General features: G+C 40.4%; 2 protein-coding genes across 4 annotated transcripts in view; one reads left to right on the top strand and one right to left on the bottom strand.

The window, feature by feature from the left end:
* Positions 1-457: 457 nt before the first annotated feature.
* Positions 458-25,717, top strand: part of NT5DC1 (5'-nucleotidase domain containing 1) — a 125,537-nt gene continuing 100,277 nt past the window's right edge. Inside the window, exons 1-6 of one of the 3 annotated variants that reach the window (XM_081044449.1) lie at positions 458-753; positions 6,156-6,247; positions 7,656-7,727; positions 9,874-9,980; positions 14,696-14,775; positions 16,133-16,217. In XM_081044449.1, coding sequence (XP_080900575.1) covers positions 661-753; positions 6,156-6,247; positions 7,656-7,727; positions 9,874-9,980; positions 14,696-14,775; positions 16,133-16,217 — 529 coding nt within the window. In that variant the 5' untranslated portion in view covers positions 458-660. The remainder of the gene's footprint in view (positions 754-6,155; positions 6,248-7,655; positions 7,728-9,873; positions 9,981-14,695; positions 14,776-16,132; positions 16,218-25,717) is intronic. The other 2 variants (XM_081044450.1, XM_081044451.1) reach the window with 2 other exon arrangements.
* COL10A1 (collagen type X alpha 1 chain) lies at positions 16,929-20,546 on the bottom strand. Its single transcript, XM_081044448.1, has one exon. It carries the CDS (start codon positions 19,716-19,718, stop codon positions 18,306-18,308), a length of 1,413 nt encoding a protein of 470 aa, XP_080900574.1. The 5' UTR covers positions 19,719-20,546; the 3' UTR covers positions 16,929-18,305.

The following is a 25,717-nucleotide window of genomic DNA, read 5'->3' as shown; positions in this document are numbered from 1 at the left end:
ATTTTCTAATGCACTCCACGGGTCTCCCATTTCACTACTTAGGAATTTACTCTGAAATATAGTTTTTTATTCAACCCGTGATCAGAGACCTCGTGGACGAAAAGATCTTCCACATTCTAGTCTAATGTGGTTAGAAGGACATTAGTGGATACAATTTTCTCCATAATCTTATTCCGCACACAAGATTGAAGGTTCAGGTCTAACTTTACAATCTCATTTCCCTGGCCCCTTGCAAATGAAGGGAAGCCCTGGTTAATTTTGTGGCAAGGGCTACGTGCCAACAGGGGCTTAGCTGAGCCCCCAATTCCTGCAGTAGTAGCTTTGCTCCTGCTCACAACCGACTTTGGGGAATGCGGTGCGGGCGGAGAGCGGAGCAGGAGCCAGCTTGCCAGGGTCAGCCGGCCGCACCGCTGCAAAGGGAGGGGCGGGGCGCCGGGAAGACCGGACGCGCGGGGGGCGGGGAGAAGCGTGGCCAGGGGCGGCGCTCGCGAGCGCGGGAAGCGCCGGAGGCTGCGGCGCCGCGTCCCAGGGGCGGATGCAGCCCCGCCCAGCCCCGCCCAGCCCCGTCGCGTCCTGGCGGGTCTGTACCCCGGCGTCCCACTCGAGCGCTCCACGCACCCTCCCCGCGCGGCGGCGCTTGCCGGTGTTCCCAGCGCAGCAATGGCTCAGCACTTCTCCCTGGCCGCCTGCGACGTGGTCGGCTTCGACCTGGACCACACTCTGTGTCGCTACAATCTGCCCGAGAGCGCCCCGGTGAGTGGCGCGGGCTGTCCGGGGCGCACGGCGTGCAGCCTCCATGGCGGCTGGGGCTGGAGTTTCCTCCCGTCTAAGGCTGCGGCGAGCGCTGCCGGGGCCTGCAGCCGCCGTGCCTGGGCGCAGAACACGGCCTCCCCCCAGGCGGCGGGGCGGAGGTGTGCCTCCCCGGGTCCCGGCCCGTGCGTGGGCACCGGCTGTTTGAGCCCATCCACTAGCCAAGTTTGAGAGAGGTTGCGGAAGAAAAGGGGAAGGGACAAATGGTATTAGATCGGGCGGAGGAGACGGGTCGTAGGCCAGAGGAAGGGCGGGCCTAGGGGAGCTGGGGATGTCCATTGCAGATCCCCCCGCTTGGAACTTCTCTGCAAGTCTCTCTGGGCACCAGCACCGCGCCTGCACAGCCACCTGGTTAGGGGCTCTTATGTTCCGTGGCTGCATTTTTGCTTTCGCAGGTCCCTGCGACCACCTGTCAGTTTTTCAGCACCGCCGTCAGGGAGAGAGATTGGTGTATTAGAAGGAACACTAGCTGAAAAGTCAGCTAAGCTCTTAGCACTAATTTTGCCTTTTAACGAGAGAAGAAAATACACATTAAGCACGTACTACGTGCTCCATGCACTTTGAATAAGTTCTAACCCTAACATCCTGCAAAGTTGGGGTCCTCACTGAGCTTTGGGAGGGAGACAAAAGTGGAGTAGGTGTGACTCCACATCTGTACCCTCAAATGAATTGCCCTCATTCCTTTGGTTTCACAGGGAAACACTATGAAAAATTCAGAATTTCGTTTGGTCAAAAATATAAGCATCCCAGCAGAAAAAAACTGTTTATGAGCACAGTGGTCAAAACGAGGTCTGCGTAGCCAGACTGCCTAGCTTAAAGCACTAGCTTCTCTGTTACTAGCTCTGTGATCTTGGGCAAGTTACCCAGTCAAAGGTAAAGAGTGTCTGAATTACTCCTGTTTTCTATGCATAGACACTTAAAAAAAAAAAATAAGTTCCTGCTTCTCTGCTTTCCCACTGTACAGGTATATCCTTAGTGATATTGAGAGTTAAGAAGCCTTTTTTTTCACTTGATCTTTTGGCCACTTCCTGTAGGTCTTGGATTCATGTCTTCCTTCCCACTGTGCCTTTCATATCCCCTCCTGGTTCACGTTTTCTTGCAATCCTCTAGTCATCTTCGTTTGGAGGAAATAACTTAAAAACCTCTGCCATGGTAGCGTCAATCTTGTGCATGTGTAAGCATAAGATTTCAGAATATAAAATCCTCGAACACAAGGATTCTTTACTACAAGCCTTAAATAGAAGAGATGTTTAAAAGTTGAAAATAGTAACCTACTGTGCTTTGGATCCTGTTTGGTTTAGAAATCTCTTATTAAGTACCAGCACCATATGCTGAGCACCATAATAGGCTTGGGGATACACAGAAAACACACAGGCCTTCAAGTGGTCTTGTGATGAGTTGGTTAAGTTGCTGAAAAGTTAGTTCCTGTCCTCTGGTGAGGGCAGTATTGCCTGGCTCTGGCTGCAGATACTTTGTTACCTATGCCTGGGGCTCTCCACCCTTCATCACACTAACTTCTCATATGTCAGGTCTCATGAGATTGCATTTCCTTTGCAAAGCCTTCCCCAGCCCCCTAAAGTTTACCCTTCCTCCCCCACCTCACCTCCAGTTTTCCATAAAACCCATAATTTCTTGTAGCACACACAGTATTAAATTTTCCTGTTTACCTGTTGGAATCACTCCCTAGAGCCTAGAACTATGCATGACTCCTTGACATCGGTAACTGGCAATTTATTCTGTGTGCCAAGCTGAGTGCTTGGCACATAGTGGATTCAGTAAATAATTGTGCAATGATTGAATAAATAATAGGTATTTAATAAGTGAATATGGCACTTACAGCCACTATTCTAAAGGCATTGTTTCGATGAACTGGTTTGATCCTTACAACAGCCCTGTGAGGTAGATGTGATCATCACAGTCGCTATTTAGAGATGAGGAAAAAGAGGACACAAATAAGTAGCTTACCCAGGGTCACCCAGCAAGGTGGTCTGGCTGGTGGGTTTCTGGCCCCCACCACCATGCTTTATGTGTGCTGCAATGCCCAGAGGAGAGCCTTGGAGTGAGTGATACCTGAGCTCAGTCTCAACACAGGAGCTGTAGTTGGCAGGTGAGGAGGCAGCAAGAAGCACTTCAGGCAGAGGAAATACAGCCAGAGCAAGGGCGTGGACGTGGGTGGGGAGTAGCAGGAGATGCTGGAGAAGTCAGTGGAGACTGCGTCATGGAGCACTGTGAGTACCTCTCACTTCAGCCTCAGTCATTTAATAAGTGCAGAGTGTTGTGCACATGTGCAGCTGGCCTTTCACCTCACCTGGGGGCTTAGGAAAGGCGTCCTAGAAATGATGACACCCGTGCTCTCTTGAGGTTGCAGACTCAGAAGTGTATGGAACCAAGCGAGTGGGAGAACAGGGCCTGTGGCAGCCAGTAGGAGGTGTGCCCCCTCTGAAGGTGCAGCCATGCTTGACTCCTGCCAACATTTGCCATGAGGAGGAGAGGCTCAGTCTTGCCAGGTTTAATTCTAAGAAAAGTTAGAAATCTAGACTTGTATGAGAAGTCTACAATTTTTAAATGTTAGCGTATTTTCAAACAGCAGGATCTTAGGTTGCCAGAGCAAAGAAAAATAAATACAGGATACCCAGTTACATTTGAATTTCAAATAAAAACATTTTTAGTATCCGTATGCTCCAAATATTGCATGGGATATACTTAAATTAAAAAATTATGTGTTTACCTGAAAATCAAATTTAGTTAGGTATTTCATATTTTATCTGGCAACTTTAGGTGGGAACCAGACATAGTTTGTGGTCTGCATATGTATGGCCCATAGGGCACCAATTGGCAACCACTGTGGAGTGTGCATTATTAGTCAGGTGAGATTGTGAGGGAGTAATGGACAGCTAAGCCTAGGAGGGGAAGGAGGCTGGTCAGGGAGGCCCTGTCCGTGAGGCTTCTGGGGTAAATCAATGTAACATAAAGAAAAGCTCTAAGAACCGAGGCTTCAGAACTAGAAGAGGGTTTCCAAAGGCACAGATCCCTGCTTTTCTCAGCATCGCTGTACTCTGCTTCTCCTTATACGTTGACCCCATTCTCTCCTGTTACAGTAACATCTCCACCAAGAGGAGCTCTGGATGCTCCTGTGGGCAGCCCGACTAGAAAGAGCTCCTTTCTCTCAGAAAGGAATCTGACCCCACTGGAATCACAGGCCCAAATCTTAGTATGCCAAGGGGTGAGCAACTTCGATTGTCCCAAACTGAATAAAGTACCTTGACCAGAGCAAGTCTAATAGTGTGCAGTAACATTGGTAGCTTGAAACTGGCCAAGGTGGGAGTGTTTATACCCTGGAAATGGGCAAATGCTACAGGTCAGGGCCTTTTTTTAACCAGAACATGACTGAATAATAGCAATACTTAAGTTGGATTTACTTGTATGCCAGGCACATCTTCAAGATCTTTACATGTTAATCCCTTTACACTGTTATTGGTTTCGTGCAGGCAGGATCCTGTGTGTATCTTTTATTGTCCCTAGACTTTGTACCTCAGAGCGACTCAGTACATTTTTTAATTGATTTTTAATGATTGAATAAAAATCTACATAACCCAAATCAGTGGTTTTCAGCTATCTCTGGTCTGTAGGAATCCTGTAGGGGCTCCACTTCTCCTGTAGGCTTGGAATTTCTGGTGGTTTCAGGAACCATCACCTGTGGTTCTGAATCACCACAGTGTTGGGAACTGTTGATACATAGTGTTGATATAATGTGGGTATATTTTCAAATGACCTGGACCAATGTCACATTGTATTTCATGGGATTATATGTCTAGTGATTTTAATTAGCTTTATGACGAAACAGCTGTATTTCACCAGGAGGTTTTGCTTTCTCCACACTCATAACCCAGCCCCCAGCGTCAGCCATGTACCCCCCTGGACCTGGGTTGTCCCCTCCCCTCTGGAGTCACTCAGCTAAGTTCTACATCTTACAGGTGTCAGTGCAAACATCAGCACCTCAGGCCGCCTCCCACTGCTTTTGCTTCCCCCTTGTGCCATCCCTTGCTGCTAAACCTCTCGTGGGTTAACGTCTGTAGAAGGGTCAGGTTGCCCCGTGTGTCCCTATGGACGCCGCTCAGTCTGACCCCAAATTACTGCTCTGCCTCAGCTTCAGGTGTACATGATGTAACCTAAAACACTCTTCTGCAGGTGAATGGGGTGGGGCTGTAGCCCTTCATCCACCTTTTGCCTACTGTTGTTTGATATGCACAGTTCTTTAAAAATTGAGCCAGCTCTTTAAAAACAACAAACAAAAAAACCCCAAATATTTCACTCAAAAAGCTGGTATTTTGTTGTTGAGAAATCAGATCTGTCCACAATCAGCAGAGCACTTCTAGCTTCCTCTGTCCTTTTTCCCCAGTTTTTCTTATGGTGGGAAAAGAAATGTTTCCTTGTACCCGACGGAGGCTTCATCATTCCTCCTTTAGATCACTTGCCTGGTCTCCATGTGGAGTTCTCTTTGAGACTTCCTTGTGTCAAATGACGAAACTGAAACCACTAACAAGTTTGATGTCCTTTATTCAAGGAAAATCAATCCATGAATTGTCGGGGGGGGGGGGGGTGTGTACAGTTCCTCACCAGCAGTGGAGCACTCCCCCGGAAGGATTTTGGGTAAAAATGAGTTTTGCAGAGCATTAGAAGAGGCAACATGGAAATGGAACGTGACTAGCTAGGACGTTGGGGATAGTCTCTTTGTAAGACTATCAGGTCCTATTTTCTAGGGTAAGGTAAGCTAGCTAAAGCTGAGCTGGAGGATTCTGGTGTGTGTTCGGTTTCCTTGACAGGTGTTTCTCGTCAATGCAGGTCGACTTAGCTTTGGAGTTGTCACATGTGTTGGGCCACTGGCGCAGCTTTCATTTTGTGGGCCCCAATGCATGAAATAACTTTACCAGCGGAGGTGGGGCCTTTCTAGCAAGGATGGACCAGGATAGATGTAATGATACAGTGGTCAGTATGTTTGTCGTCTTGGTGATGTATTAAATACATTTACAAGGCTTTGGCAAGTCTTACTGATCTCCAACCATGAGAACTCAGGAGTAAGATGAATGATTGTCTTTGGTTGTATAATTGTAAGCATATACTGGTGGTATAATTTTGGAGCAGTGAAAAAGACACTGCCGCTCCCCGGGGCTTGCAGAAATGGTTAAATTGCTTGTGAAGGGGTCTTAAACTGAAGAGCTTTACCATTACAAATCTTTCCTTCCCACCTACCCCATGAGTGATTTCATTAGGTCTTCAAGTCTGTGAAATTAAGAATGAAGAGTGAATTTTCTATTTAATCTTTTTGTCTTCCCCCTTGTCTATAGCTCATTTATAATAGCTTTGCTCAGTTCCTGGTCAAGGAGAAAGGATATGACAAGGAATTGCTCACTGTGACTCCAGAACATTGGGATTTCTGGTAGGTTCTTGCTTTTAAGTTCTGCGCACTCCCTCTGATTTTTATCCGTTGCCGATAAAATCTTAATGTTTCCTTTTCTATGGAGGTAGAAAGTGAAATGTGAAATTGAGTGAAAGGACAGAATGCCTTCTATACTAAAAGTTTTATGTTTAATGAATTGAAGTCCTTTCTACTTTAAGTTTAGGCTTCGTTAATTACATATGAAAACAAGCTATGAGCATATGTGACTAATTTGTATGATTTTGCATGGTTTCATCCTTATGAAGAGTTTCAGAGGTTAAGACTATCTCTAAAATTTGTATCTTTTAAAAAGTTTTAGTTTGTTGCCCTTCAAATACAGAACTGTAGGAAAAGAGGAGAAATCATCGTGTTTTCAATAAGGGTCTGAATTGGGACCCTTGGTTTTCTGCAATTTGGATAGACATTCCTTTGTGAGTTTTAACTGCTCATTCCTGTCCTGCGTTGGCATTCTAGGATTTTCAACTTCCCTTTATCTTTCTTCCTCATTTAAACAACAAAACCAAACAAAAATCCTATTAAACCACTTTAAATGTGAAAATTAATAGTAGTCCTAAAACACATGAAAAATTCATGTAGAAATAATTCCAGAGCAATGATGTTCATCTATTATACATTCCTCCGATGTTTGGTTAGTCCTTTTTGATTTATCCCTTTTGGAAAAAGAAAAAACAGAACCACTTTACTATGTGAAGCTGCTGACTCTGGAAATTTTACTGTGGACCAAAGTAAATAATGCTTCTAAACTACCCTGTCATTTTTGGTTAATTCTCTTGGTATTTGGTGGCCATTAAACCTTCTTGCTTTTTTAATTTATAATAATAAATCTGGACCCATTTTTCTCCCAAAATCCCACAAGTCTTTTGCACTGAAGAACTTAAAACTTAGTATTTGACTTTCTTTTAGTGGTTTTCAATAACTGCCTTGCCCCAGAGGCAAGTCTTATAATCTGACCTAAATTGAGACAAAATCTAAAGAGTAAGGAAAGACTCTGGCTAAGATCTTAACTTGCAGAATATAAACGTGCTTGTGCATGCAAGGTGTGTGTTTTATTTAATAGAAAACATTTGCAAATTTTCAGAGACATTCAACGATGTTCATTTTTTTGTTCTCTTTAAGTTTTGTATTCCTCTTTTTAAAAGCTTAAGGATTTTAGAAAGTAAACATGCTGTCCTTCGTTTGCCCCCAAAACAGTTTTCCTTATATACTTGCTCTGTGGATGATATTTAATTTTAGAATTCTTGGGTAGTCCTAATAGTTTGATTAACATATCATTCACCTGGGTGGGAGAATCCCTTTTTCACATTGTGACTTTATGAAAATATAGATTATTATTTCTTGGATTAGGTAAATACGTGAAGTGATTGGTAATCAGACATTTCTGTTCTAGTTGCAAGGGCTTGGCGTTGGATCTGGAAGAGGGGAACTTCATTAAACTTGCAGATGATGGCACTGTCCTCAGGTAATAAAATTTAGTTGTGAAAAAGTTGGCTCTTTCCAGGACACTATATTACTATATAGCATTTGATTGTTAAGCTATGGTTCAATAATACTATAATTTTAGTCAATCAGATGACAGATTCCTTTGTGTCTGCATGTCATTGTTTGAATCATTTGATCCATTTAAATACAAATCTTAAGCATTAGGCTTAACCATCTAGTTTCTTTAAACTTAGCTCATCAGCAATATTTGCAAAAAGCACAGTAGAATATTTATAATTTGCTTCTTGTCACTGACCACCCCTACTGCAGAAGAGCCTGGGAATTACATTGTGTTAGGTGGGTATGCAGGTGCCTGGAATAACATTGGAATTCTTTTTATTGAGGTAGAAGAAGAGAAGGGATGTTGGGTAGATGTTAGTGGTCTGTGCACACCTCTCATTCTTCGTCCATTTATCCAAATTTGCCCCCATCATATAGGACTCATGGTGTATCCCAGCTCCTTCTGGAAGTTTTTCTAGCCTATTCAAACCCTCATCCATCTGTTTCTCTCTCCTGCACTCAGTGCTGACTCCCTTCCCTTCCCTCCTCTCAGGTTGGTAAGAGTAAGGCAAGCAGTTGAGAAGCAGCTGCTGCCACTGCTCTGAGTCTACAGAGGCCACCACGGTGTGAGCGTCTGTCTTTTCCCCATGTTGATAGTACAGGCAAGCCAACTTGGCCACGCAGCTGTTCGATTTATTATTTATGCTCACACGATCAGAGTCCTAGGTGAGGATCCTCAGTGCAGGTTACCCCTCGTACATACTCTCCCCTTTGATACGTCATTCTTTTTGCACAGTACAAACTCTCGCTTTCCCCCAACCTCCCGCTGAGGTGCAGCTACCTAGAGCTGTTGGTATGGCCGCACTTCTGATTATTTTGTTATTCATTTGTATGTTTTTCCCTGTGTATCAAAAGATAGAGTATATGTGTATCTGTATAAATACATACACAATGCAGCTTTGACCATAGCCTTTAACTCTACTGTCATATTGTTGCAATGTATTTCTCTACCTTAAATTATGGGTAAAAGAATAGAAAGCATTCCTCAGTTTTGTTTCTTTCTTTCATTGTTATGTCTGTCTGTCTCCCCTGCTCCCAACACCACTCCTGCAAGGTCTCACCCTCTCCATTCAGGTTCTAGTTAACCTGCAGTTTCTCCTGAATTTACTAGCTTATCTCCTTGATGCCTGCTTTCATTGAATATAGTAGGTTCCTTGTCTGATCGTATTTCCCACTCAAGATTCAATCCTCCATCTTTACATATCGCTTTCTAAAATGTTAGCTTCTTTATAAAAAGGAGCCCATTTGTGATTTTCTTTGCCTACATTTGCCCTTTTTATTTCATTTCTTTTTCCCTTCATTTTGCTTTGCTACCACAGTATAACACCAAGAGAATAATAATGATACTCTCTAGCATTATAAATTCTCATAATAAACTACATAAAATATTAGCTATTTTTCTGTAGGCTAAGGGTCCATAACCAGGACCAACTGATGCAAAAGCAATATTGTGAGCACAGAAAACAGCTACTTTCTTGTCTTGCTGTTCTGAGTTTTGTCACATTCGGCTCGCTGTCTTCCTCTGTGGTTTTTAGCTGTGTCATGTCCTTGAGTGGGCAGGTTGCCCACCCATCTCCACAGCCCCCTGTGCTCGGAGCTGACCCACCCCTGGGTGCAGGCACCTTATTACTCCTGCTCACTCTCCTCTCAGCTCTTCTCTCTCTCCTGCTTCCAGACCCAGTCCACACAGTCGTTTTTTAATTGCTCCAGTTAGGTTTATCTTATCTTCAGAGTTCTGTGACAACGTCTTGGGAAAGGGTAGTGTCATATTTCTTTCAGAGAAACTACAGTTTCTAGTTTCTCCATGGAGGTCCAGGGCAAGGACGACAGTGTGGACCCCTGAGTGAGCTGCTCCTGGTCACTCGCTGGTTAGTGGATGAAATGGAGGAAGAGCTAGAACTGTCAAGGGAAATGCCTTCTAGAATCCTAAATGGGGAAGTCATCCAACTGAAACCAGAAACAAAGAAAACTTGATTAATTTTAGGGGGCTCAACACTGGTAAGGCTGGCGGAAGGGGTGTTCAAGGGAGCCATTGATGAGCAGTGTGCCTCATTTCCCCAAACCAGGGCAAGCCACGGCACCAAGATGATGGCGCCCGAGCAGGTGGCCGAGGAGTTTGGCAGGAAGGAGTGGAAGTACTTCATGTCGGACGTTGGAATGGCTTGCCGATCAGGTAGGACTCCGTAGGGCAGCACTGCCGTTCCTTCCCCTTTTGTTTTGCACCCTGACCCTGTGAGAAGGTGAAAAACGTCCTTCTTGCGTCCTGCTGGACAGGATGCATAAGGAAACAGCTGTGGTTTTATAGAATAGGATGTATTTTTTCCACATGTGTCTGATTTCTCTTTGGCAGTTGGTTCTGTTTTATTTAAGGTTTTGTTAATACTCCTTTTTCCTTTTTCTTGCACTTATTCTGCAATAAAAGATAGTACTTAGGAATAATGCATTCCTTAGTCATCTGTATTTTCAGTTTGTTACATGCTCAGTCCTTATTTTTGTTTCTCCATCCCTCCTTTCTCCCTACATTCATATTGCCCACCTCTCCTGTTTTCTAGAATCCTCTTGCTTACTGCCAGTTCTAGTATGTTCTCCCTTTGTCTTTTTCTTTATTTTAAATGATTTTGTACATTTTCCCCAGTCTTTAAAGAGCATCACCATGTGTTAACATGAAAAGATTTTTTAAAAATTGTTTATAGACTTACATGTGCATAAAGTAATACGGAATGATTAAAACATTACTACAAACAGACTTTATTAAAGGTCAGTTGTTAGTTTTTCATTTGTTTCAATATTTTTTGCCATTTTCTCCCACATTAGTTTCGAAATGTACCTGTTTGTTCTCCCTTAGAAAATGTAGTAACCTGAAAATAGTTGGAGTTACTCCTCATCACTGTTCTGTTTGTATTATATTATATTTGCTGTCTTTTGAGAGGTTTTTTTTGTTTTTGTAGAGAGATGAAAATGTCAGGAGGTGTGAGTGCTCTTGATAAAATAAGTTGATAGGAAAAACTGAGACTTCATATTGGGGTTAGATATAGAATGCTTTCACACACCTCAAGTCACAATAACTAGAGGGAGTTAAATGGGTGGATAGCCTTTTACTCAAATGAGGATAGAGAACTGTTGTCTCTTCAGATGTAGGTGGTTATAAATAACCCAGGAAAGCTAGGCACATAACTACGTGTTTCACTCTGACACCCATTCAGAAACAGGGCGTATTAAAGAAGTAAAGTGTTTCCCAGCTATGAAAAGAACATTCACCCAATCTGACCCACCTGTTGACTCACTGCTCTGCCCACTGGATGCCCTGCCTCCTGGAATCAACAGCTTCCATCCGGTGCTTAATTTACCCAGGAGCACTCTGCGGATGGTCTTGGAGTTTATCTACTCTTAATTGGGTTGGTTAGGGGAGTGTTTCCCTTCCAGGTGCCCAATGGTCAAGCAATGACATAACAGAGGCTTGTTGTTTCTGCAAAATAATAAGGAAAGCTAATGCCTTTTAAAAATTTTTTAATGTAGTGATGGATAAAAGAAGAAAAATGGTCTGTGATTTCACAACCCAGTGAAACCTTTTTTACATTAAAAAATGATAATGTAAGCATATAGTTAGGAAATTTAACTATTATAGAAAGGAATAAAATGAAGAGCAATTATATCCAGCTTCTCTCCACCAAAATTCCCTTTTCCCAAGGCTTATTTTTGAGAAGTATGCAAAAGGGATCATACATTTTCTGTACTTTGCTCTTTGTAATTTACATCTTAGAGATCCTGTCACATTAGCACACACACTGATAGACCTCAGTCTTTTTAATGCTGGCATGATCTGTCGTCCAGTTCCTGTATTATGATTTCTTTTATCAGTCCCCTTATGGTGGACATTTACATTGTGTCTGTTGTTTAGCATTACAAACAAGTCTGCAATGACATTTTCACACATATATATTTTGTGCTTTTGTAAATATATCCCAGGTAAATTCGTAGAAGTACAGATGCTCTAAGGATATGCAGGCTTAAAATTTTGAATAATATGTCCAAATGAAGCTTTTATTTTCAGGAACTCCAATGGATTCTTTCTGTGTTGTTTCCTTCTACATTGAGTGTATTCATTCTTAGAGTTAAACAGAGTTGTCGGGTGCATTCCCTACCATTACCTTTAGAGCATTCAAAACATTGATGGATGTAGACATTTTAATCACTGTTTTCCATAATCCCTTTTCAGATTGTTGATGTGGCATAAGTATGGTTTTTCCCCAGAGAGCAAGTAGTTTCGATCTTTTCTCCCCAACTGGTAGATGATGCAGAAACAGCTTGTTCTAGTGGAAATCACAAAGGGCTTGGAGCCAGTCCTGGATCATACTGACTCTTATTTGCTGGATAAAGTGGCCTGGTCAATTACTAAGCCACGCTTAGCATCACTTTCCTCAGCTGTAAATAAGATAATATCACCCATCTGCAGAAATGGGACTTAACGCTAACATAAATTGTTCTTTTACCCCAGTGCATTCATGTGCCTTTGTTCCATTTTCACTAAAATTGTGTAGTTTGCAAAGGGAATAGTGATGGCAGTGGATTCTTGGGGAACAGTTTTTCTGTGTGCAAAGCTCAGTGATTATGGGACTTGGTCTTGTTTCAGAAGCTTGCTCTATTGAACTGAGCTCACCAATCACTTCATTCCCAATGAGCTGTCTGCTCTGTAAGCAGGTGGAGCAATCATAGCCTTCATGTCGTTCAGTCTCACAGTTTCAGTGTTGGAAGAGACATTGGGAGCAGCCTGGCCCAGTTAGTCAAGGCTGAACAATCATTGTGTCCATACAGGGGTCAGCCATGTTTGACAGTTGAGTGACGTCAGCCCCTTGCCTTGTGGGTTGGAGTCAATGAGCCCTTCTCATTATACACCTGCGTTATTTGATTAGACACCAATGAAGACTTATAATCAATATTTCAACTCTTAAACTGAATTTCATCTGTTAATGCCCACACAGGGAGAGAAAGGGGAATGAAAAAGCAAGGGTATAAAACTGGCAATGAGACCCCTCCTGTTCCCACAGTGTTCAGGAGAACTACCCATCAGGTTCAGGCAGGTCACGCTGATGTCAAAGGCACGAGAGAAGGTGAAGGGCAGGTTAATGAACCTTGGGAAGCTGTGCCCACTGTCTTGGGTTTGAAGAACGCTGCAATATTTTGTGGTCTTACAGCATAGCAGAGCATGGACAGAAATGTACATGGGATATTATCTTCCTTTTCCTCCAGATTCCTGGCAAAGCCACTCCTAACCTTTCTTAGAAATGAAAAATAGTCTGAGATGTTCCCCCAACAATTTCATCTCTGAAAGAGTAAAAAACAGGGAGACTATGCCAACCAAAATATTTTTAACTGTGGGAAAGGACACACAAACCAACTCAGCTGTTTTGTGAATTAACAGAAGAACTTTGACTTTATTTTTATACATTCATAATAATTTGACAGTAAGAAGTGAGGGCATTAGTGACATTTAATGGGATGGCAGAGGATTTTCTCCTAATTTATACTCCATCGTTCCAAAATAATCAATTCTGTTATTGGATAACTCATTCATTCATTCAGCAAACATTTTTTGAGTGCCTACCATATACTGGACATTGTGCTTAGTGAACACTAAAGAACAATACAGCTATGTTCCATAACTTCATACATATCTTACAAATGGGAGGAAGGGGGACTCAAAATCAGGCTATTATAATACTGTGTGCAAGTTAGGACCATTTGAAAAGGACCTTCTTACTTTAAACTAAAATCTGGCTCCATCTGTTGTTTTTGTTTTATTCTTCTTTGTACCAAGTTCCTTGTGAGGTTGGGTTCTCCGAAGCAGAAGGGTTGCTCCTGATCCTAATCTGCAGGCGTGAGACAGTGGAAGGGGTGAGACATGGAAAGAAAGAATAATGGGGTGCTGGTTTCCACTGGGATTTCCAAGGAGAAGCTCAGAGAATACCTCCCAGAGTTGTGAATCCAGGGGGTGGGAGGCTGGAGCATCCATTCACTGACTTCTGACCCTGTTGGATGAGGCTTGCTACATGGGCCACATGAGCTCCGGAGGCTTCCAGAGAAAGCGTATGACACAGGAGTGCTTAAGTAGAATGATGCTATTCAGCACAGCTGTGGCTGGGAACAGACGTGGGCCAAAGGTATGTGACACGGTCATCAAAGGTCTCTGCCTAGGGATCAGAGATTCAAAAGTGACATCTATGCCAAGGAAGGGCTCACATTTAATTCCACTCTAAGGTCAAAGAGGATAAATCAAATCCCTCTTCTCTGTGAGATCCTGGTGTGTGCCTGTCGCATGCTCCTTAGTTTTTCTAAGATAAGCACACTGAGTCCACACGTCACATGATGTTTTTATTCCTCTGATCTCCCTGGTTGTTCTCACATTGTACTGAAATTTGCCTGAAATTACATAAAAATCGAATATGGTACTCTAGGTGGGCCAACCAGCACAGACATGGAAAAGCACTACTGTGCAGAGCACTTCGTGATACTGGTACTGTAGTGCTAGGTTGATTGTTTTGAAATTCAGTAACAATGGCATAAATTGTGGCTTTCTCATAACCCATTTCATAATTGGGGCATAGCCTGTTTTTAGTTTTTACATTTTTAAAATATAACTTAAATATTTTCTAATAGAATACTTGATTTATGGATATCATATTTTAACTTTCTTAGAGCATCTTCATAGCTTAAAACCTTCTTTAAAAGACAATGATGGAGACATTTTGAATTGAAATGGAGGCTCCTGTAAGTAACTAAACTATGCTGAGATCTCGTGTCTCTTCAGCCAGGTTTCTGTGTATGCCACATAAGTGAGGCATTCATTTGTTCCCAGTTTAACATTTTGTTCTTTTTTTTTTTTTTTTTTAGGAAAATATTATTTTTATGATAACTACTTTGACCTGCCAGGAGCTCTTTTGTGTGCCAGAGTGGTGGACTCTTTAACAAAGGTGAAATTTGTTTTTCATTTTTTTGGGAAACTGATATATGTATTTAGTCATAAATCAGAGGAATCAATTATATATGTCTTTTGAGTTGAGATTTTACAAATTGAATAAAATTTCCTCTTTGTGGTTTCAGGGATGACTGAGGGAGAGAAACAGAGAGAATTTGGTTATAATGTCTTTGGAAAATTAAATAGCCACGACCTTTCTTTTCCCCAGGGATAATAAACCTTTTTTCCAGCAGGGGGTGCAATAGTCTAGAAGAAAAAAAACTTGCATGTGGAAAAAATTTTCCTGGTTTCGTTAACAAAATTTAAAAAAGTAAAGGTAATTAAGAAAATGCCACATGTCCTTAAGCATTCTAAGTGAAATAAAACCAGAAAATTGCAGTGAAACTTTTAAATTCATCACTTTGAGCATAGTTTAATGCACATAGACTTTGCACTGTGTATCAAAATTAAATAGATTCCTGGTTATATCAATTTATTCTCCGAACTTAAGACCTATGAACGTAAACCAGTTTTATGTCAGAATCACTTTCCTTTTTGCATATGTTGTCTTTTAAAATAACAATGATTATGTTTATAATGGAACATAGGTGAAAGTTTATTTTTTAACCGGAATTACAATCGTGTGTTTGTGAAAGTTTCTGTGGAGCAGTAGTTCTGGTGTGTTTGTAGAAGTTGTTATTAACATAAGATGGAGTCAGTTTCTCATTTCATAATGACTACAGGCAAATGTGTCAATCTTTAAATATTTCAGAGTTTGTATAATTAGGTACAAATATCTATGTGTTTTAATGTAATATTTTTTTGCTTTCTGGTTTAAAAAAATCTTAATAAAAATGATTTAATTTCTGGATTTGGAATCTCCTTGATGTCTTCTATAGAGACTTAGTGCTGTTTTATATTGAAATTCAAGTAAATGTGCACTGAACTCTCAAGTAACCAGCTTTTAGGGTTTTAAGGTTTCAGGCTCCTTAGCCCCATCGATGCCATAGTACACAAAGTAACACATTCTGATATCTCAGAGGCTATAACATTATAAATTTACTCATGTTTTTAAAATGTTCTGTAATTTTTATACTTTATAACGATTGGAATTTTTTATTTTATATGGACTGTGAGCTATGTTAATATTTAGTTATATGTATATATGTCTTTGTAGCGGGATTTTCATGGAAGATTTCTCTTTCTAAAATCACGTTTGGAAGACTGAGAAGCTTATTAACCTATTATTTATTCTAAAACATGAGCCCCCATTTTAGAATACAGCAATATTGTAGTTTGCCAAGTATTTCCTACTATGCTTAAAAACAGAATTTTTGTGTGTATTACAGTTGGAACTTTTTTTTTTTTTCCAGCAGAACAATGGTCAGAAAGCATTTGATTTTTGGAAGGATATAGTTGCCGGTATACAACACAATTATAGAATGTCAGCTTTTAAGGGTAAGTAATGTGAAGAGAGACTTTGTAATAGATGTTTGTTAAATGCTGTGTGTCTAGTGAATTACTTTGAAGTTACCTAGTCTGTGTTCCTTAATTAGCATTTAATTTGATCCTAAATATCACTATAAAGTGGGTACCCTTTACATTTTAAGAGATTCTTTTGTTTATGTGTGTTATGGCTATAATTGCCTATATTCTAAGCTGTGCTGTCTTTTGCATACCTGCCAGTAGGGTCGTATTGTCTGTTCCCCAGAATTGAAGTTCTAGCTTTGCTGTTTCTTGGTTTGGGAATGATGGTTGGTGGCACCTGTAACCATTAGTGTAGTAGTTGTAGACAGTGGGAAAAGTGAAAATTCCCTTCTTGTTGCTTAAAACCAGGGCTGGCTGACCCAGAATGGAAGCAAAGATATCACCAACCCGAGCCTAGGATTTCATGGTTCTATTCACAGGTTTGCTTGGGTTACACAGATTACTTCTAAGGAATAAAGAAATGCCTTTTTAGTAAGTGACCCCTGTGACTTCAACCAGACTGTCCTGGTTCAACCAATGAGCTGTTGGAAGCTTAAGAGCGATATTTTCCAGCTTAGAGAAATGTTGCCTTTTGATTGACATAAAAATTGCCTGCCTTCCTTTTAATGTAATTTAAGCCATCAAAATAATCCTAAATATTATGATGAAAAGCATGTCAAGTCAACAAATAGGGACGGCAGAATATTTATTCAAACTGCATGTTTCCCTGTCACCTACTTCTTTCCCTCCCAGAGGAAAATCACTGTGGTGGGGTAATTATTTCACTTATTCGTGCCCAGCCACCAGCCCTTCACCCTGGTTTGTGGGTCACATATGGTTCTAAGGGCGCCTGTTCACAGTCTACACTGAGTGACTGGTGACTCTCCAACAGAGAGTCATATCCATGACAGCTGGAAAGCCGTCCACCATTTTATTGTTTTACTTTGTATGAAGCTTTGTAAAATGAAAAGCCTTGAAAGAATGGTCGACAAATGCAAATTGCTGCAGTCAAATAAATTCCACATAAAAATCCATTGATGTTATTTTATTGCATTGTAAATAAGGAGTAGGTAAAACATTTTGTGCTTTAATAAGTGAAGCACAGCTTAAAAGTTTTAAACAGCAATATAAAAATACAGTACAGAGCATAAATAAATAATGTCTTTTTCTAGTCAGATTTTGAAATCTTTGACATTAGTTATAATTTCACTGGAATGGGAGGCATAAGGTACCTACTAATGTTCTGTAAACCCACAAAATCATGTTACATAAAACTCAATAAAGGAATTAGAGAAATCAAATTAATCACACTTGTGTTAAATAAATACAATAGGTCAGACACCTGCTTCCAAGTTGTGAAGGGTATATAGAAAGCTTTTCTGCAATCACAGAAAAGTTTGAAAAGGGAGTACCTAAAGCACCTTGCATTTCAGGTTAATTTTAACGTAACATTTTGTTTTTTTATGAAAGTTGTAAAAAGTCTATATGCACCTCTGTATTTGAATCGATCTTATTGCAAGGAGCCATATGAGCCTTTGAGTAATGCACCATCAGAAAGATCCTATGGTATACAGTGTCTTTTAAATTTGAATATTCAAGTATTTAAGTTCTATAAAACTACGATATCTCCTGAATGTTTCCTAGAAGTTCTCCTGTTATTTGTTAGAAACAGGCTTATTTTAAAAGGAAATACTGAGTTTCTGAAATCAAATACAACATAATTTAGCATCCAAGATCAGGGTTGTTGTTTTTTTTAAAAAAAATCATTTTACATTTTAGCTTAGCAGGAGTTTTATGGTGAAATTTTTAAAAACTGAAGGAATTCACCAAAAGTTTTAAAGAGTCTTAGGATTGCTCACTAGAAATTTGAGAGGGTCTTCACATATTTTTTATCATTGCTGCTCACTTTTTCAGGGGTGGATTTCTTTGGTCCGAAAGCTCGAATCTGTATTTTGGAAAATTACAATGAGTCATGGTTTTTTTTCAGCCTACCTCCATATGCATTTTGTGGGACTGGGTGAAGTTGGGGAATGTCAAATCTGGGGAATGCAGATTTATATTAGCTTGGTGGCAGTATGCTCACATTGGAGCCACTAAGAATCCTGAGAAAGAGGAGTGGACGTACTCAGAGGAATACAGGCCATTCGACTCGGCGTTGGGCAACTGGAGCCACACCTGGTCATTTTCTGTGAGGTCGATGATGGCGCTCCCTGAAGCCTGATCCAGGTAGCCCTTGGTGTATTCATCATAGGTGTACATTACGGGGGTGCCGTTCTTATACAGACCTACCCAAACATGGGTCCCTTTCACATGTACATGGTAGGAGAAATAGTATATTCCTGGTATCCTGCAAGTAAAGATTCCAGTTCTTGGGTCATAATGCTGTTGCTTGTTATACAAAATCTTATCAAATGGGATGGGAGTACCTATTGCTGGGTAAGCTTTGGAGAGAATAACAGTGAAAGCAGACACAGGCATTCCTGTTACACCCTGGTTGGCACTAACAAGAGGCATCCCAGAAATACTGGGCCTTTGGCCTGCTTTTATAGAGCCATCAGGAAGGGCGGCTTGGCCTGGGGGACCTGGGGGCCCCGGGGGCCCTGGGAGGCCAGGCTCTCCAGCGTGGCCTCTCGGACCCGGAGGCCCTGGCGGCCCAGTGGGTCCATTGAGGCCTTTAGTTGCTATGCCAGCTGGACCAGGAAGACCTGGAGTTCCTGGATCACCCTTAGATCCAGGGAATCCTGGAATGCCTGGTGGCCCAACAGGGCCTCTGGTACCTGGTATTCCAGGAGCACCTCTTGGACCAGCCTCACCATTATGTCCAGGTGTTCCCTTAGCTCCTGCTGGGCCAGCAGGGCCTGGGAGACCAGGACGTCCTTCCATTCCAGGCTCACCTTTTGGGCCTGGTAACCCTGGGTGACCCTTAGGACCATTAAGACCTGGTTTTCCTGGGTACCCTGGTTTTCCATCTAAACCAGAGGAACCCCTTTCTCCCTTAACCCCAGGGTGTCCTGCAGGCCCAACTGGTCCTGTCTCACCTTTGGTGCCTGGGATCCCAGGGTTTCCTGGGATGCCCTTTGGTCCTTGGGGTCCCATATTTCCAGGGGGTCCAGTCAGACCTGGCTCCCCAGGATGACCAGCTGGGCCTTGTTCCCCCTTGGCACCCGGGCCGCCTGGAAGGCCTGCAGGTCCTCTTTGTCCCTTCAGGCCCGGCAAGCCTGGTTTCCCAAAACCAGGAGCCCCTGGGGGCCCAGCTATTCCTGGAGCCCCAGGGTGACCTTTGGTACCTGGAATCCCTGGCTGGCCTGGGGCTCCAGCAGCTCCTGGCTTTCCAGCACCTTCTGGTCCGCGTTCCCCAGGAGGACCTTGGGGGCCTGGTGGGCCATTTGGTCCTCTTTCCCCTGGAAAACCCCGATCACCTTTGATGCCTGGCTGTCCTGGAAACCCATTTTCGCCTCTTTTTCCCACTCCAGGAGGACCAGGTGGTCCCATGGGACCCGGAGGGCCTGGAAGGCCCCTCTCACCTGGACGGCCAGGCGTACCATATCCATTTTCCCCTTTCTGTCCATTCCCTCCAGGGACTCCTGGTACACCCTTTTCTCCAGGAAAGCCCCTGGGTCCTGGGGCTCCTGGGGATCCCTGTTGTCCCGGCTTTCCTGAAACAGAAATTCCAGCTGGGCCAGGGATTCCAGGTGGTCCTGGTGGGCCCCGTGGTCCTGGTAAACCAGCTGGTCCAATATCTCCTTTTGGTCCATATGGTCCTCTCTCCCCTGGTTTTCCTGGCAGTCCTGGCAAACCTGGCTTCCCAGTGCCTGATGGTCCCGGTGGTCCTGGCAGCCCTGGCTCTCCTTGGGGTCCAGGACTTCCGTAGCCTGGTTTTCCTGGTGGTCCAGATGGACCTGGGTGCCCTCGAGGTCCTGTAGGGCCTTGTGGACCGGGAACACCTTGTTCTCCTCGTACTGGTATACCTAAAAGACATGCCCAATATACACACCCAGGGAGGGGAATGGTTGGTAATGTTAAGGGTCGTCATTGCTTCTCGAAATAGGAATCAGGACAGAACACTGCAATGTATCCATTTTCGCAGACTAGTCTTAAATGGTTTTAGACAATACATTTTATATTGTTTTTAAAAAAAAACACTGCTAGAGAAAATGGTTTCAAAAGACTATGGCTACCATAATACTTTCATTACATCCTAATGATCCATGACAATAAGCTGGGTTTGAAGAATTCATCTAGAATAAGAGTGCAGTAGAGGTAAATTTATTACATTAATTTTGGGGGGAAAATCATCTACTTAGAAAGTAAAGAAAAAGGTATCCCAAAAAAGAACAAAAAGACAAGTGCAGAATAAATGGGAAAATATTTGAGAACAATAACAATTTTTCCTCACAAAAGCTATCCTATAAGACATAAATGAACACCTGAAACTAATAATAAAATTAAATTAAATTTTTAAAAATGGACATAAATGAGGAATGCCCTTCATTCTAATTTACATCAGCCATGGCCCTGCTGAACACAGTTTAGATTTAGGTTTGTTTTTTTTTCCCAACCTCAGCTCTTACACTGTCCATTATAAACTTAAAATTGAAACAAAGAATTAGAAAATTAGAGAATTACTGGGAGAGGTAAGTAAAATAATATTAAAGTGCTTATCTGAAGTTTTCCTCAATAAATGCAAATAAATATTGTTGATTTCGTAGCTCTCTGGATTCATTTGAGCTAACTATTCTAATATAATAAATTTAAACTCAAAAATCACTTTTTCAGTACTTGTGATGTGAAAAGTGCTAGTGGACCACAATTGTGGGGGAAGCACAAAGCATATCCTCTAATAGCTTCAGTCACAAAGGGAGTAAGACGTGTGTACGTGATAAGTGCTTTAAGAGATGTCCAAGGGTTGTTTTGCTGTTGTTCAAAGATGAGATATAATGGAGCATTACTGGCATTAGGATATACCATTAGGGGAGTATTGCTCTGTCAAAGAATCTTTGGCCAAGAATCATCATAAGCGTCTACATAAAATATTCAATCTTTCTCAGAGAAATTCTTTAACAGCTAGCCAAGATGATAATAAAATTACATGTGATTTTAAATATCGGGTTGCATATTTACATTAAAATCATTTTCTGTTTGATAAATTTTCAGAAATATAAGTAGAATGCGTGCATATGCTATTTAGATTCTTATACTATTAGAAAATGTTTCATAACAATGGTAGATTTAGTAGATGTCATATTAGCCGAGCAGCTTGGTCAAAACCCTGAAAATGACTTACAGCTATGACTTTTGAGGACGTCTGTTTTGTACAAAATGCATAGTATGCTTAAACTATATTTAACTAAATCTTTAATGGCTTTAAAAGTCAAAATGAAGACTACATTCGAATTAGCACTAAATTAATTGAAATTATGCCTTTGAAAACATAATTTTATGAGTATATTTCCCTTTATTAGTTGCTGGTACATTATTATATTTTTCAAATATTTCATATTAATTAACTGTCACGTAAGAAGTCAGCCAACAGTAGCTGCTAATATTATTCTCTTGGGTAGAGATATTCCTGATATTTGATGGCAAACTGAATATGCAGTACAGAAAAAAATCATTAAAATAGGTAAAATGAAGAAGGAAAATTGTTTTAGACTTGAGTGTCTTTATGTTTTGTACTAATTAGAGTTACATATAATTTCGCAAACATTTAAATGTATGGAGCTTTATTTACCCATGAATTTTCAGAAAAGGATTATCAGGAAAGAGACTATGAGAAAAATTTACGGAAAAGATTGCAATATATTAATACAAATCTTATGATTGACTTTAGTGTATGTATCCGGTATCTCTCTATATGTAAATGCCTATCAGTGCATTGCAAATGGAATACATGAATAAATAAAGGACTTCTTAATGGTTTGGAATAAAATAGCGCATTTTTTAAAATGCAAACAATGTTAAATTGGGGTTTGCTTTAGAATGTTACAAAGGTGTCTATACTGAAAATAATTCTTAGTCTTTTTGGAAGTCATTTTAACTGTTAAAATAGAGAGGAAAAAACAAGTCTTACTGAAAATGATGACATTAGACACCATTTGAGATTAGAACTCCAAGGACAGATTTATCTCTGCCACTTGGAATGTGATACAGTACACATAACATATACACATAAGTGGAATAATGTACCCTAGTGGGCCTGCACCTCTCAGTGCAAGAAAGAATGTGATTTCTGTTGTGTCCATGGGGGACAGCCCCTCTCTGTAGCTTGCCATCTGAACAAATTCAAGATTTGGGTTGTACCATCCTCACGGAAAAACAATTACCCAGTAGAGAAGTTTCTTAAATGCCCACAAATTGAAATAGTGGTTGATTGTATCAGAATGTGGTACCCGCACTCCCACAGCTGTGGAATCGTAATAGCATATTTTCTGTGTTTTGGCTGACCTCTCTTTTATCCTGTGTTGAACAGATGTGCCTAGGAACTACATAGGCAATCTTTGTATTTCTGTTATCAACTTAATGTTTTACTTGTGTCAAATGTAGGCTTTTGTCTTTGTTCAGTGCACTAATGCCTGACAGTGAATGATACTATATTTGAGTTTCCACCTTGTATTATGAAGTAGAGACTAAGGTAGATATAATGATCAACATATAGATTCTGAACTTTTCATTTGTTAACATTTTTTTTATTTATTCTGCAAAAATAGGCAAGATGATGCAGAACAGTAAGATGAGAAGATAGAAATATTTTTAACCTTCTAAAACTGATGCATTTTATTTTTAATTTAAGACTGTTTCTTAAGATCTTGGTAAACTATACAAAGTCTGAATTTGTGATCATAGAGAATATAAGCCAGGGATGCTTGCCATTTGTGGCTTCAAGTAGCAGGTTTCCTTAACTTTTATTCTTTCCTAATTATCTTTCTCCTGTTTTATTTGTATTTTGAGACACTGAAGAGTATCTGTTGTGCACCTGTGCATTTATTTTAAACATTAAGCTACCTTTCATGAAATATTTTAAATTTCAACGTTCTGCTTTAAAAAGGCAATCCTGTAAGTTTAATTTGCTCAAAATGGTTGTCTCCAAAAGCATATGTTTTAAAGTTAATGGCAAATATCCCTAACTTTATTTGCAGGATAAAATATATAACTATAATGAGAAAATACCATGGAAAGGAACTTTGAATCCTACAATTAGCTTAGATTATTCAGTTTGATTTAGTAGATGCTTTACAGGCAGTTTGAGTCAGATGTTATTAAGTGGAATTAGTGAATATGAACCCTAATCATTGCCCTGTTTGAAGATCTGTTAACACTTACATACATTATCTCAGTATTCTTAACAGGAGCCATGAAAGCTGAACAGATGAAGAGTAGATTCAGGAAGAAAGTAAAACTTACGTAAGGCTACACCACTAGTGCTAGGACAGGAGGAGGGGGGTGAGGGAGGGAACGGGAATAACAGAAATAATAGAAGTAGAAGTAATAGAATTACTATAGTAGGAGAGTAGAAGTACTACCATGTTTCCCCAAAAATAAGACCTTTCCGGACAATCAGCTCCATGCGTCTTTTGGAGCAAAAATTAATATAAGACCCGGTCTTATATAAGACTAGGAATATGATATATGATATGATATGATATGATATGATATGATATGATATGATATGATATGATATGATATATGATACCGGGTCTTACATAATATAATGTAGACCGGGTCTTATATTAATTTTTGCTCCAAAAGACGCATTAGAGCTGATTGTCCAGCAAGGTCTTAACTTCTAATGTCCAGCATTAGAGCTGATTGTCCAGCAAGGTCTTAATTTCGAGGAAATACAGTAGTAACTGTAGTAGTAGTAATAGCTAACAATTAAGCACATTACAGATATTAACTCAGTCACACTTCATTAACAGCCCTTTGTGATACCTATTCCTTATTTTACAAATAAGGAAACTAAGGCACAGAGAGGACAAATAACTTACTAGAGGTCATATAATCTGTACACTTAACTATTAAGCTATATAAAAATGTGTAAAAAGTTATAAGAATTGCTACTTCATTTACCTATAAGTTTCTTCAGAGGGCATCATATCTGATCATTAAGCCTCAATTTTATAATTTTTGTGTACACAAGAGTATGATTCAAAAGTAAATATGTTTATTTAGATATATAAACTTGCTATTCTTTTTGTACAGCTGGCAATTATTTTTAGTGAAAATTTATCTTGAATAGGATTAATTTAGATTGGATATTAAGCTAATATTTCTAGCTTATGAGTAGTTACTTATGCAAAAGCATCATTTGAGGGGAAAAATTTCCATGCATAAAAGTTTTTCATATTCTTCAGGTATAGCTTCCTACTATACTTACTGTGTAAAGGATATTAATGTTCTTGAATAGACCTGCTTTTTTCACAAATCCTTTTGGGCTAATTCTGCAGTTTGCAAGTAATTTAAAACCAAATGGTAAAAACATTTTGTTAAAGAAATCATTAAGACTGTAGAAAGCAACAACCTACCAGTTAACCGAGGAAAATAATACAGTTCAGTTTACCTTTACTCTTTATGGCATAAGGAATGAAGAACTGTGTCTTGGTGTTGGGTAGTGGGCCTTTTATGCCTGTAGGTGTTTGGTATCTCTCAGCATAAAACCCTCCATGAACCAAGTTCAAGGACATTAGCAGCAAAAGGGCTATTTGTGGCAACATGTTCTCAGATGGAGTCTGAAAAACAGAAAAGAATAATTTCACAAAACTTTGTTATTGACCTGGTATGTTTTTCTAATATTACACAAATTCCTTATATAGTTATCTACTTTTTTATCTTATCCTACATATTTTAAATATATTCCATAAAGTAATAAGTTATAATTATTTTAATTACATGAATATATATCTTAGTTGTTTTTAGAAACCACATTCAAGTAATCAGTTAAAACTGAAGTGATTTTAAAAAGAAACAAATTGTAGTTTGCTGTCTGTATTAAATAATTCAAGATCTTTGACATAGACAAAAGTATCCAATAGTTTCAAATTCAGATTAGAGCACATTTTTCCAAATCTGCTTTTTTTAGGACTTTTATAGAGGCTGATGAAAATTAAACTTTCTGAGTATATTTTAGTAGAAAACCATTGTTTTAAATCACAAAAATCTAAGTAGTTAATTTATTGAAGCTTGTTTCCAAGCAAGCTAACATGGAAATTCACTTATGGGTATGGAGTAATAGACTTACCTGAGTGCTAGGAGTTCTGGAGATGGCAGCCCTGAGCCCTGCTGTGCTCAGGTGAGCAAAGCAGAAGATACTCTTTCTCCAGAGCTATCCTGCAGTATTTATACTGTTTTCCTCTTACTACATGAGGTTAAGCTCCTCCCCTAGAAGTGGAAAACACTAATTATGGTGGAAAGTTCTATTGGGCAGACATACCAAATCAGGTTGAGCTGTCTTTTTCCTTGTTTTCTTATTGAAAAATAAACTCTTTGTCTTAAAT

Source organism: Rhinolophus hipposideros, assembly GCF_964194185.1.
Source record: "Rhinolophus hipposideros genome assembly, chromosome: 3".
Classification (NCBI taxonomy): Eukaryota; Metazoa; Chordata; class Mammalia; order Chiroptera; family Rhinolophidae; genus Rhinolophus; species Rhinolophus hipposideros.
The sequence above is the reverse complement of the archived record's forward strand: the minus strand, read 5'-3'. Positions and strand labels throughout refer to the sequence as shown.